At 36.3% G+C, this 14,195-nt stretch overlaps 1 protein-coding gene across 2 annotated transcripts in view; it reads right to left on the bottom strand.

Moving 5' to 3' along the window:
- The window catches only part of LOC113231307 (monocyte to macrophage differentiation factor 2), a 36,521-nt gene extending 28,339 nt beyond the window's left edge, over positions 1-8,182 (bottom strand). Inside the window, exons 1-3 of one of the 2 annotated variants that reach the window (XM_026465573.1) lie at positions 8,006-8,032; positions 7,853-7,915; positions 952-1,142 (exon numbers count right to left, since the gene is read on the bottom strand). In XM_026465573.1, coding sequence (XP_026321358.1) covers positions 952-1,142; positions 7,853-7,915; positions 8,006-8,017 — 266 coding nt within the window. In that variant the 5' untranslated portion in view covers positions 8,018-8,032. Of the gene's footprint in view, positions 1-951; positions 1,143-7,852 lie in introns of both variants that reach the window. The other variant, XM_026465572.1, reaches the window with a different exon arrangement.
- Between the last annotated feature and the right edge of the window lie 6,013 nt (positions 8,183-14,195).

Genomic DNA, 14,195 nt, shown 5'->3' with positions numbered 1-14,195 from the left:
CGGCAATTTCATACTTTAACCCCTAATAATAAAGATAATCGGTTACACACATATAATCATTCGGCTACCACCATTGCTTTTGGGTCGAATATTTAAAATTTATATTTTATTTAGCTTTTATTTCTAGCATTTTGAAGTAACTTATTACATGTAAAAAATTAAACAAGTATAATTATCAGCACTCAAATGAGTGCAAATTTGAAGACTAGTTGCAATAGTGTCGTAAATCTATGATACTGGTCACCATCAGACACTTGCGACTGCAGCGACCGCGACAAGTGCCGTCACAACTATTTAAATAAAATAGGATATTATATAGCTAGCTGAAATAAAGCACAAGATCATACCATAAACAAAAAGACGGTTATACCAATTACCTGTAAATATAGTTAGGAGCCATATCGAATAACGTAACATTCTAAAAAAAACCGCAACTGATTCGGTCCATCCATTCGGGCGTTACATTCCACAAACGCAGACAATGATGTCAAACTTAACACCCCTCTATTTCGATGCGGGGATAATAAGAAACGAAATGGAATACAAACAAAGGAGCATTGTTGTTTTACGAGTAGGTATAATAATAATTAATTTCAATGCTCGAATTCAAGTTATAATTAATTTCTTAGATAAGCAAATTACATTTGAAATGGTCAAATTCATCAGACACTGATCACCTAAGAGAAAGAGCAATATACTATTGGGGCCGAACTAAGGATATTAGTATAATATACACAATGAGACTATTATACTATGTTTTATAAAATTCACCTCACACAAGATCACCTATAGAGACGCTACGTTAACTTTAATAAGTAAAAAAACATTAGCATATCCCAGCCAAACTGTCATCGAAGTCAACGACACAGGGCGTCTCACTTTACTAACAGAATGATTGTAGTAATGGGTTGTGCGGCAACAATCAAGAACCATTTCATATAATGTACTCACGTATCAGATCGGCAGCAGCAGACGGAATGGAAGGTGGTGGAGACAGCGAAGAGCAGACATAGTGCTAGACCGTAGACAACGGCGGCGATGGCCTGAGGTGCGTTTATCGAGCGTGTGAGAAGCTCTCGGGCTCCAAATGACGCTGGAGCTACGCATACAGCGTGAGTGCATACGTTCGCTACATTCTCCACCTGCAGGAAAATGTGTATTCAATAATAAATAATAATTATCTAAGGAGACGATATAAAGCCGAAGTCTGCCGTGCGATTAGGGATCATTCAGAGTGCAGGCGCGGCGAGGCGGCGTGTGCGGGCGCGGCGGCGGGTGCGAGCGCGCGGATCTAGACGCGAAATCGCAAACAGACGCTAGACCAAGAGCTGTGAAAAGAACAGGCGGACCGGGCCAATAGGCCTCGCGGCGCGCACGCACCCGCGCCCACATTGACGCAGGCGCGCCAGCGCGCGTGGCCACTGTAACGCAACGTAACAAGCGTCTATGTTTTTTTTTATTAAAAATAAGTGCCCATTTGACCACCACCAAAGTGATGATGAGGTCAACGATGTAGCTTGCACACCTAAATAATGCCTATTCACTCTCGCCTTGAAAAGATCCAAGTGATAGCGTTCGGGGAATACGTGCGCAGGCAGGGAATTCTACTCTGTAGCCGCTCGCCATATAAAGGTGGAAGCGAAACGATTCGTGCGAATCCTGGGAATATCCACAACATAAGGGTGGAATCCCAGGTCACGCCTAGTCCCCCGATGATGGAAAGGAGAAGGCGGAATCAAATTATGCAATTCCATCGCACACCTGTGATATATCCTGAATATCCGTACATTTGATTTAGATGTACCTGCGCCCGCACGAAATTGATATTTTTAGGTTACAATAAAACTTTAGGTGTCAATATCTCGACAACGAAAGCAGTGTGTGTAATCGAAGATTTTTTTACAGGTTTTGTTTCGTCGTTTCTCATCACTATTATAAGGCTAGCGCATAGCATTCTTATTTATATGGTATTTTCTGAGGAACAACCTTACAATTAAATTGAGTTCCACGAAATACAAATTTGTAATAGCTGATACGTAATAAGTACACAAAACGTCTCACGCAGGTTTTTATCGTAAGAAACAATTGAATTTATTTATGATCATTGTCCTATTACGCGCTCCATTTTCCTCTACGTGTTTACAGGTAGGTAGACTTCATCGTTTCCGGGCTACATACGCGGAAAAATTACTTCCAATAATGGCGTTCAAACTTAGGTTCTTACGTTCTTTTTCCTTTTATGGTTAACTATGTTTATTCCATATTATGTATAGTTCATTGTAAAAGTGAATAAGGCCTTGTAATTTAATTTTGAAATAATGAGCTTTTAGCAAATTAATGTGCAGTTACTTAAGTTATCTGAGTAAACTGGTAATGCCATCTGTGGGATGTCAGTGCAATTATTGGAATTGCTTCACTGAAAGATATGACCAAATGTGATACTTTTAATATGACTTTTAAGCAAAAAAATGTGTTTTAAAATATCGAGTTCTTAGGTTTTCGCGATTGTTACGCATAGGAAATGAAACTATTTTTCTGGATTTAAATCGCGTATATTTGTTTTTTCAAACAAACCGACGTTTCGGGCCCTTTACAGGTCCCATGGTCACGGTTGACTGTCAACAGTTTCATTTCCTATGTGTTTTAAAATATGGACTTACACATCACTTTTGTAATGATTGACTGGTAGGTCAATGTGATGTGTAGATTTGTCATGGTACGAATATGAGCAATATTATAATAAGCTTACTATAACTTTACATTGAAATAAGATTGTTTTTTGAAAGGTTATGGTAGGCCCCCGTATCACGTACAGATTTGAGTACCTATATTAATTAGTTGTTAAGTAAAAGAGCGTTTATCTATCCGTGCGATGGAATTTGATGAGAAAATCACAAAAGCTCTTAAGATATGAATGTACAAGGTTAATTTTCCCTAAAAGCCTCAAAAGGCCCGACTGATTTTTTTATAATAATAAGTACTTGGGTGTTGGCACTGCAAAATAGTGTTTCAACGTAGAAACCTGCTACTTGCTTGCGACGTTTGTATCTGATAATTGAGATTGTTCTATTTCTATTTGCCGTTATTCACTTTAGGGCCAACTGTGAAAGGTCGGGTCAAATTGCATTGTCCTTTAGTCCACGGATGTAGAATCGAAAATCACGTGTGTGGAATTTAATTTCTGATGACGTAATTGGTGTTAGAATTTTCATATATGTTATATAGGTACGTATGAATGATTTTTGGCATGATACAACGGGAATTATTCGTAAGGTTGTGACGTGGGTATTGTAAGAACTTAAAAACTGTATAAATAGACACAGACTACATTGCCGACTTGGTCGTTATATTTAACGATAACATTCGGTAAAGCGAATAGTTGATCAACCAAAGTATGTTTCCAAAAGAGTAAGTTGTTATAGTTCATAGGTAACGGTGTCAAAAATATAGCACGTGAATTGTTGGATGTTACATGAACGGATGTTCGGCTTTCGCTAACGGTATAGACTATGTTTTCAGTGAGAAATATGAAATCCTACGCCAAATGAATAAATTATATAGAATATTTACGCGGCAAGTACAGTAACAGAATTGTACTAACTAAAAACGAGGCTAATATCATATATTTACAAAATGGTATATAACGCACATACTCAACATAGCCCCGCACTAGGGAAACCCTGTGTCGCGGGTGCTATGGACACACACATAGACAAACACAAATCAAAATATAGAATATTAACTATAGAGTCAACACTGTTATATTAATAATAGATCTCATTGAAAGATATCTATTACTGTTCGACCTCTAGTAACAGGTGCAACGAGATGATAATAATATCTACACATGCAATCTCGTCTTATGACTTCGTATTAAGATGTTATAGTTAAATGTAAATATGTATATACGTCTATTTGTGGTTTTAAGCGGGTAAAAAAAGGCTACTTTGCCTAGTCTTTAAAGAAGCAAGAAGCAAAAAGCGGAAGGTTATTTTCACCTCACTAGCTCGGAAAGGCTTTCTTTCTCATTATTAGAAGCCTGCGCGCAAAAGCGTTTTTTCCACGCTAGCGTGGAAAAGGTTTTTGAAATTCGAACTTGGCGATGGACTGTGGCCCACCTAACGTTTTCTTTCGATGAAAAAAAAAACATAATGACACGGTCAACTACGCGATTTATCGTAGGTACATTGCTTATGTAATAGAAACCCGTTGGTATATTTTATTCTTATTATTGTTAGCATTAAATTGACAACGATAATTAATTTTGTTTATTAAATTATTTTAATTCGTCGAAGAATTAAATTGATTTGTCATCTATTTTCCTCGCTATAGTGAGGTGAAAAGTTGTGTGTTTCGCACGGCAGCAAAGTTGTTTTGCGTCTCGTGTCTAGAAACCTATATCTATGTTTTAAACCTAGGCTAACAAAGGATTCTAAAATTGAATCAGAAGCGAGTCAAAGTTGTTACTTTGCAGCCTTGCATAACAAATAACTATTGTCCGACGGCGTGTTATATCGACGCCTTAATTTCTCACTTTCTTACTTTTCTCAAACAAGTATCTTATAAAAAGTGATTATTCAGGTAATTGACAAAAATATTTATTTATTTTAAATTTCATATCAAGGGTGTTAATTTGGACGCATTACTTTAACAATAGGTAAAAGCCAGTGTGTGAATATGAAGGAAGTATGATGTGAAATTAGTCTGCAAATTTGTATATACTATGCATTTTTTGGATTTAAGTTACTATGTGCCTTAAGATACGAGTTTGAGAAAGTAAGGCGACGATATCCGACTTGTCGTATTTTTGGTACAAGCGATCACAAATTCCTGCGGTCTAGGAATACGTCCGCCGGGACGATTCACTATGATAACGGCTACGGTAAAAGTCATTGTGTTGCGCCGAATAGTGTTTCTCGTTTGTTTCACATTTGAGTAGTCAACTAATCAATGTATATTCGTAAACCGATAACGGGCATTTATGCATACAAGAAATACTATATTTTAATGTCGGCATTTCACATGGCTATTTACATTTGTGTATTAGATTTTTTTTTTGTTTGCCTATTCGACAAATAGCAACCACCAAACACGCGTTACCGCGCGCTGATCGGTTTCTCGACGTCTAAGGACTCAAATACGCAAGTAGTACGTTCACACTACGGTCATATTCATTATTTTAACCCTTTAGGCCCGGCGCTCATTGACGGGACGGGTCAGTAGGGGATCCTCATCGCTAAGTGCAAGCGCACACTTACGGCAATTATATCGCGGCATCCTACGCGGTATCCTTAGGCATGCAGGGGCACGCCGAAGCACACCATCGCGATATCGTGCTAGCGACTAGCCTCTCTTCAGATCTCTGCCTCTTCTCGCCCCGCTTACCCGTACAGTCGTACTCGGTGCTCCGAAGCCTGCCAAAGCATCTCCAAGGCTCGGTATGCCTAAACATGCCGCATATTTTTGCAGCTACGGCTATTATCATTGAAATTTCAACTAATAATGCCATAAGTTTAAGGTAATGTAAAAAAATGTAAGGTTACCTTTCGTCACCTAAAAATTCTCTGCCGAGTCGTCCTTATTTGGCTCAATGACAAATAGGCGGTCATATTTATCAGTGTTGTCTTATCTGGTTGTTTGTCTGTACGTCAAATATTTTTCCAAGTACAACAAATAACCAATAGCGAAGTACCACCATAACGTTGCCTAGTTGTTTCCAAAATGTTATCAATCCAACTATTTTGTAAATGACATAATGGACAGAACCAGAAGCCTTTTTTACATAGGTACATTATTTGGGGTTTCGGAGTAATGCACTAGTTTTAAAACATATATGTCCCTTTTCTGCGATAGCGCCACTCACATCCTGATTGTCAGATTTGCAAAACGTTAACATTTATGTTATGTTGACATTTGGCAATCGCTTTGGATGTTTACTTCATTCATACTTTACTTGTTTGTATACAGATATAACTGGCTATACACATTCCATATGTTAGAAGGTTTTTCAGAGTCAACAAAATTGAGTTATAATTACAATTAGTCTGTTGTATCCCACTGCTAAGCTAAGGCTTCCCCCTGATCCCTCCACTCATCCCGATCTTGAGCTATCTGGACCCAAGCCTTATCGTAGGCGTCCAGTTCGTTACGCCATCGCTTTCTCGGTTTGCCACGGCGCCTTACGCTTTTGGGGTTCCACTGGGTGATGCCCTTGGCCCACAGGTCTTCAGGCATGCGGCAGACATGACCAGCCCAATTCCATTTCAGCTTTGCAGCTTTTTGGGCTACATCAGCAATCTGAGTTTGGGAGTGCAGTGTCGTGTTCCGAATTCGGTCGGTCCGTTTCCCACCAAGTATGCTGCGCTCCAATGCTTGTTGACAGACCCTGAGTTTGGACTTTTGGATCTTTGTAAGTGACCAAGTCTGCGCGTCATAAGTTAGTATAGGAAGGATTCATGTGCATGCATAGTATCAATTGGATATTTCATTAATTAATGATCTACGTTTTGTGGTATTTGGAACACTGATGTCAATCCTTAATAATCCAATGTATAGTGATACCACCCTACGTTGTTTAAGTAAGCACTAAGCACTATGCAAAAAGGTTGGTGTTTGTAGGGTGCTGCCGCTGTTTAAAGTAGAATTAATTGAACTTTAACCAGCAGAGTATTGCATAAACACAATTGTGTTGCATAAAACTTAAATTCATATTATTCTACATAAGTTATATTGAGAAATCTTTTACAAAATTAACTTTGTAAAATGTCCCTTCACTTCACTTTTTATTTTTATGGCTCCATCAATATGAGAACTGATGATTTTGCCAATGTCACAGTTGAAAGAAAAAAAACGAAACAAAAAAAAATTTTCGCTAAGCTCTAATAGGACATTAACCGGTGTTGGTAAGTTGGACTACGAGAGTACTGTAAAACCAATTTACATAAAATTTAGGTGAACAAAAATGAACCTTAAAATTATTGCTGAAAGGTAATCAGGGAAATAATCTCTTCAAAAGGACACCATTGAGGTATCAACTTTATGTAAAGTATGATGTAGTTAGCCTACAGCCCTTTATAGAACAAACTTCTATTTTTTTGTATCACATAAATACTTTTGCAAACGCGGTTTTGATAATATTAAATAATGGCAGGGTTCTCGAAAAATACGCAAATTCCACTAAAACTAGTCATTAAACTTTCAATTACTTTTATCTAGACCTCACTTTGAATATCTCAAAAACTTTTTGATTAAATTTTAAGACTGTTGTATGAGTTTAGGAAAGTTTTTACTGGAAAGATCTGGAGGAGCCCTATGCCAAGAGGCACGCTGAGTTAAGAGGAATAATGTAAAAATTTAAAATGCAATGCAAAATTGTAATGTAAAAAAGGCTTAAAAGGCTTAATAAATAAGTATGAGTATAGGTTTAGGGTTAGTCACTTTTCAATATTTCACCAATGCATTTAGTAAGTATTTTAAAGAATAAAAACATTCAACATTCATGTAATAAACTGAGTACGACAAAACCAACCAAAACACAATTTCTTACATTCATAATTATTATATGTGACTATGGACCTGTACACGTAATTACTTAATGAAATAATAGGTGGCAGAAGTGATGTCAGAAATAACTGGTTTTGCATGCAGATTTTTTTAGCGCCCAGAATGAATGATCTTTATGTAATAATTATTATAATGTTGTGAGAAGTTTATAAAGAGATAACGAGTAGCAAAGGAAACGATGACAATGTTTTTTAGGAACAAATTAAGTGTTTGTTTATTAAAGTTAGGCTTTTGTATAAAAAAGTACAATTTTAATAAAGAGCATTTAATTTTAGATAAATGTACGTACCGCGGTTGGCACATAAGCCTTGTTCGCTGAAGCCCGCTCGTTCATCCACTTCACCGCCTTCAGCTTGTCCCACGGAAGATCACAGTGAAAATAAATTTTACTTTCATTGAACTTTGATTTAAACTTCATAACAATCACAGAAAATATACTAACAACGTCACCCATTGGCCAAGCGGTACGTGTTCGTGCTAAAGGAGCTCAAAATTAAATGGTCATGAGACCAATGACTGTATGCATAAACCTATGATGATGTTAACACTCATGTTAGTAATTCAATTTGCATTTTCTGTTATTCGTACATATTTCTAATAAAACCCTTCCAACTTTACTACCGCCTTGGTCGATGCAAGATGACAGAATGATTTGGTTGACTAATTTGATTGCCTGAATGAATTTTTTTTTTTTCCTTCTTCCCATAAGGGAAAAGGCAAAGGTTTTACACCATACAGCCAAGTCTTGGTACAAAAGACCGAATGAATATTTTTGTTTGACGTTTGTTTTTCATAGTGACGTACGTAGGTTGCTATCGATAATTTTATCGGTCCTGCTTAATATTTCCATTTTCAAAAAAAAATCATATTTTTCGGAAAATTTTACTGTCCTTTTACTTTAAATTTCCACGTTGACACATGTCAAAAGTTGAAGTTACTGAACGAAAACGATGGAACCACTATTCATTAATAAAAAGGTTTTTATTCGCTGTTGTGAAATAATTTTACATCTCGTTTTTCTTTATGTGCCTTTTATCTATACAAATTAATTTTATAATTCACGTCAAATAAAACTTCAAAAGGTATTTCTAAACGTAGAACATAATATCTAGGGTCGGCGGACTAAAGCACATAAGTCAAAATCCAACATTATTCATTTAAATTAATACATCTACAGATTAAAGCATATAAGCCAAATTCATATGCTATTCCATAAATTTATAATTTATGGAATAGCATATGAATTTGGCTTATTATTATTATTATAATAACTTTATTCTGGAGGCGTCTTTTTCAAATGATATTCTCTTCACATCTTCCAACACTATAAACAACACAAAAAATATGTATTATTATACATATATTAACAAACAAAGCACTTTTTTGACTTATGTGCTTTAGTCCGCCGACCATAGACATGGGCCTGCGAATTTATATTTCTTAAAATTTTCAGGAATTTTTCTGGAAAAATTTCCAGTATTTGAAATTTTTCGGAAAATTACCCAACAGTGGTCGTGCTTCGGCGTGGAATACGACATACTTAATGATCTAATATAGATAATTTAAATCCGGAAAAATCGTTTCATTTCCTATAATCACTTTAATTTTGTTTCCCACTGCAATTTTATTTCACATAAATAATTATGAGGATCTTGTTTTTAAAAGCGAGTTAGATGCAATAGGCTCGACGTAGTGTTGTAGCGTAAACATACTCCTTGTTCGAAGTACGATGACTTTAGTGTCACGCCTAAAAAATAATTCTCTCATAACTGTCAAACTGTATCAAACTGTACTTTCTGTTTCCTTAATATTTCTACTTCTATATTATATTCGCGTTTACATTGTTAGTTTGTATTATTTCCCACAGGTTATGGAGCGTTTTATACATATTAGCAATTAAATTAATAAACACAAACAAAACTTTTGCAAGAAGTAAAAGTTTCCGAGTCTCCTGCATTCTTCACAAACCAGATTTCCGTTTTCATACTCCGGTTCACGGGCGAATGAATTGCTAGAAATAGTACATTCCGATCTATGTGGTCCGATGGAGACCTTCATAGATAATTATTCGCGAAAGTATATGTGTATTTTTGAAGAACAAGTTGGATATAAAATCCGTGTTTGAGAAGTACAAAAATGAAGTTGAAAACGAGTTAGATAAGAAAATTAAGGTATTGAGAAGTGACAATGGGAAATAATATTGCAATAAAGTATTCTCTGACTTTCTAGCGGTTTCCGGCATCAAACACCAGACTAGCGCTCCGTACACTTCAGAACAAAACGGACTTTCAGAACGCATGAACCGTCCTCTGGTAGAGCGCGCTAAATGCATGTTGTTTGAGGCAAAACTGCAGAAAGAATTCTGGGCTGAGGCAATTGCTGTTGCCGCCTATGTTGTCAATAGATCGCCATCACGGGTTTTAGCTGAGGTAACACCGTTTGAAATGTGGATGGGTAAGAAACCAAATATTAATAAATAAAAAGATCTTTAAATATTAAACATTTAAAGATCTTTGGTATGAAAGCCATGATCCATGTACTAACACAAAAGAGGCTGAAATGGGATCCGAAATCACGTGATTTATTTTTCGTGAGTTATTGCGAAAATACGAAAGGTTACAGACTGTATGACTCAAACACTAAACAGGTAGTTGTCAGCAGGGATGTGATATTTATCGAAAAATGCACGAGTGCAAATAAAATCACACCGGTCCCTGATCGAATGTCAAGGCTTAGTACCGTGCCTCTATCTTCACAAATCGTGAGTACGAACACAGATGAGTGTACTGAGGAAAGAGAGAATCCACAGAATGAGACGCAGAATGTTACTTTATCACCTGATACTTCTTTTGACAGCTGCGCGAATAGAGCAAGTGATGATGAAACTTACTGTCCTAATACGAGTGATGATTATGATAGTAACGAACGCTTTGATCGGACTATCACTTTGAGATCGCACCAGAAAGGTAATAATTTCATGTGAGATCCGCTGACTGTGAAAGAGGCTACATCGTACCCAAAGCTGGCCTTCTGTTCTAAGATGATGGGGATATGTTTAAGGGAGGATGTTGGAGCGTAAACATACTCCTTGTTCGAAGTACGATGACTTTAGTTTCACGAGTAAAAAATAATTCTCTCATAACTGTCTTCTCTATCAAACTGAACTTTCTGTTTCCTTAATATTTCTACTTCTATATTATATTCGCGTTTACATTGCTAGTTCGTATTATTTCCCACACGTACAAAGAATTATAATGAGATACGGATTGCAAGGCGTCGTAAAGGAAATAATTAACTTAAATTACTACTCATATTTATTTCGTCCATACGATTCGATGTTTTATTCATGAATAGATATCGACAAATAAAATTTAGTTACATGCATCACCACACATTGAGTGAATGGTTAACGATACGCAATGAGTGGTATAACCCCAAGGCGATCTTATCTTCACTATTAAAATGGTAACAACCGACTGTCTCAGTGCGGAATACACGTCCGATTTTACCATCCGATAGTCTGATCCGACTACCGGAAGGCGCTCGTACCATATAATTGTATGAACACTCAATACACGTCCGATTCGGTTATCGAATCGAACGTGACGTCACATTCGAGTCGGGAATGGCATCCGATTTTTTTACCGGTCCGATTGTCTGAAGGTGCGCTCTCTATTCTCTATACTTTTGCGGGGAGGCGAAATACACGTCCGATTCTTCCCTCCGATATGCAGCTTTCAGCTTTGCCAATGCAAATTATGCAAAATGCCCAAAAATCAAGATTATAAATTTGGGGAGAGCAAAGATCATATTTCCCACATGTAATAATATTTATTCACTCTCAGTCATTATTATATTATTATTGTTACACTTAAAAATATATCAAATAATTAAGAAATACAAAATGAGCTCATCTATACATATACGTTAGGTATGCTATAATTAGAAATAAACTTAACAAGCTTAAATAAATAAATAAATAAAGCTTGACGAGTGGCACGTTGTGGTATTACAGGTTGTGAGTATAGTGTTCTGAGATTACAGGTATATACACCTCGGGACGTAGACGGGTCGTGCTCCGTCAGGGGCTCAAAAAAATATCGTTGCGTATATTTTGTATGTACTCGTTCACACATGTCCGTGTCCAGGCCGACGCACAGTGCAGCAGTGGGCTGAAAATCGGCTTTCATAGACTTGGGGATTTTTATTTTAAAGTGTCTTTTTTGCTGGAAATAGGTTCGGCTCTCTATTACTATGCTCAAATTTATCAAGCGAGTTAGTTTGACATGAAAACTGATTAGATATATTTAAAAAAAAGAATTGTATGGAGCTGATTGGAAAAAATCATTATATCTCTGGAACCGCAAGTAAAACCTTTACAGAGGGTTATGGTATTAATTATTTGTGATTTTTTGACATACTTCATATAACAGTAAATAGTGCAGATTTTTTTTAATATTAAATAAAAATATTTCGGTGACGACAAGTTTTAATGCGAAAGATAATAAATGCGCATTATTAAGATGTAGTTACTTAAAAATATATTATTATAAAAAAATTAAGAATAAAATAAAAATAGCAATAATGAAGAGTTACAATTAATCAAAATACATTGGTTTAAAATTGTATACACACATATATATATATTACTTACCGTGCTAGAAGATGTCGGTTCGAATCCGGCCGGATCGAAGAAATTTTTTCTGAGTGTTCGATCTTTGTATTAATAATTATAACAAACTAGTGGATAATTCTCAAAAAATAATTGAATATCAATTCAATAAAAATTTAAAATCTAAATCTATTGAAAATCTTGTATTTAGAACTAATTACTCAGCAGTATAATTATAATTTGTGACCGTGTCCATACTCTGAAATATCACTCATTTAGGCTCATTAGTTAATTAATACGCGGTATTTTGACGAGTTCCTGTAAAATTTTATTCGAAATACATTGTAATCACGGTTACCTAATGAAATACGTTCATATTTATTACAACTGATCTGGAATCAGACGAAAAGCATAGAATGTATCAGCTGCTTATCATCCCGTGCAAGTCGTAAAAGTCGACTGAGGGATTGGATTTAATAGTGTTGTATATAGGCGACAGGTTGGCAACCTGTCATTACTTACACTATTGTATTACACGTCTCTCTAACTGGTTGTAAAATATTAGTAAGACTGTTTACTGGTGGATAATTGTCATCAGCTCCCAAAGTACAGGGCTGCCCTAGTTTGGGAACTGATTGATGGCCTGTCCACTTGCTGTTTTGACAGATTATGTACAACTCACGATTTGTATTTATTTATCACCTTTAGGTATTTGTATTACTGTTGTTATACTGAATAAATTATTTATTATTATTATTTGGTGCACTAAGCTACACAAAAATCGGTTTTATTAATTATAGAATCCTAACCCAAACATTTGCCCAACGTTACTTTAGTAACTTTGTGTCACTCAAAGCTCTGTCTACCCCTATAGGAGACAGGCACAACGGTATGTATGTATGTACATTTTAAAATATGCATTTGTTATCTTTCGCATTAAAATTTGTCACCAAAGGTGTTTTTTGATTGTTTTTAAAAAATTCCGCAGCGTTTATCGTTATATGAAGTATGTGAAAAAAATCACAAATAATTAGTACTACTATAACCGCCTGTGAGGATATTACGGTTTCCCTTGCGGTTCCAGATATAATGATTTTTCATATTATCAGCTCCATACAATATTTTTGAAAAAAATGTAGATAATCAGTTTTCATGTCAAACTAACTCGCTTGATAAATTTGAGCATAGTAATACAGAACCGAATCTATTTCCAGCAAAAAAATACACTTTAAAATAAAAGTCCCTAAGTCTTTGAAAGCCGATTTTCAGCCCACTGTGCGGCGCCGGGACGTGCTCACAGTTCATACAAACTAGCACGCCCCGTCCACGTTCCGGGCATGGCCCTGATGGGTGTGGATAGTTTAGTAGAACAGCTGTATTCTTTTTTCACACCGGGGATCGGTCAAAACGCGAGGAAGGTTCGCGCGCTCAACACGCACCGACTGATCATCTTTTTTTTTTTGAGTTGTTGAGTTGAAATTCCCTGCGTTTGGGGAATTCCCGAATTGGCGACACTTCAGTTAGTTCAGAAAAGTCTGACAAAAGAATCGGCCGTGTATTGAGTGAATCCGATAATCCGACCATCAGACACGAAATCGGACGTGTAAACCCGCGCTTAGGGTCGTATTACAGAACTCTACTTAATGCTCGAGTCAGGACTTGAGTATGATTTCAAGCAATGGAAATCATACTCAAGTCGTTGCCATTAGAGTCGTATTTCCAGTGCTTGATTTCGTACTCAAGTCCTCACTTGAGCATTGAGTAGTTCTGGAGCGTTGACTGCGTATGTATCGCGCATTTTTATAAGATATTGTTTTAATTTTGTCTGCTGTTAATTTCAGTTAATTTTTGAAATGAAGCAACTACATGAAATTCTATATAAGCTTCTTGCTTGCAATGCGATGTTTGCGCGCGTTTAGAATATACAAAGAGTATGCAAATGCTCCAATGAATGCTTCAGCATTTGAGATGAGAATTTCAGTTCTCTTATGTAAAAGGATTTATGGTCAATGAACGAAAA

The sequence above is a fragment of the Hyposmocoma kahamanoa genome, unplaced genomic scaffold (genome assembly GCF_003589595.1).
Source record: "Hyposmocoma kahamanoa isolate Upper Pololo Valley unplaced genomic scaffold, ASM358959v1 65, whole genome shotgun sequence".
In the NCBI taxonomy this organism is placed as follows: Eukaryota; Metazoa; Arthropoda; class Insecta; order Lepidoptera; family Cosmopterigidae; genus Hyposmocoma; species Hyposmocoma kahamanoa.
Note: the sequence above shows the minus strand (reverse complement) of the source record. Positions and strands in the feature narration are given on the sequence as shown.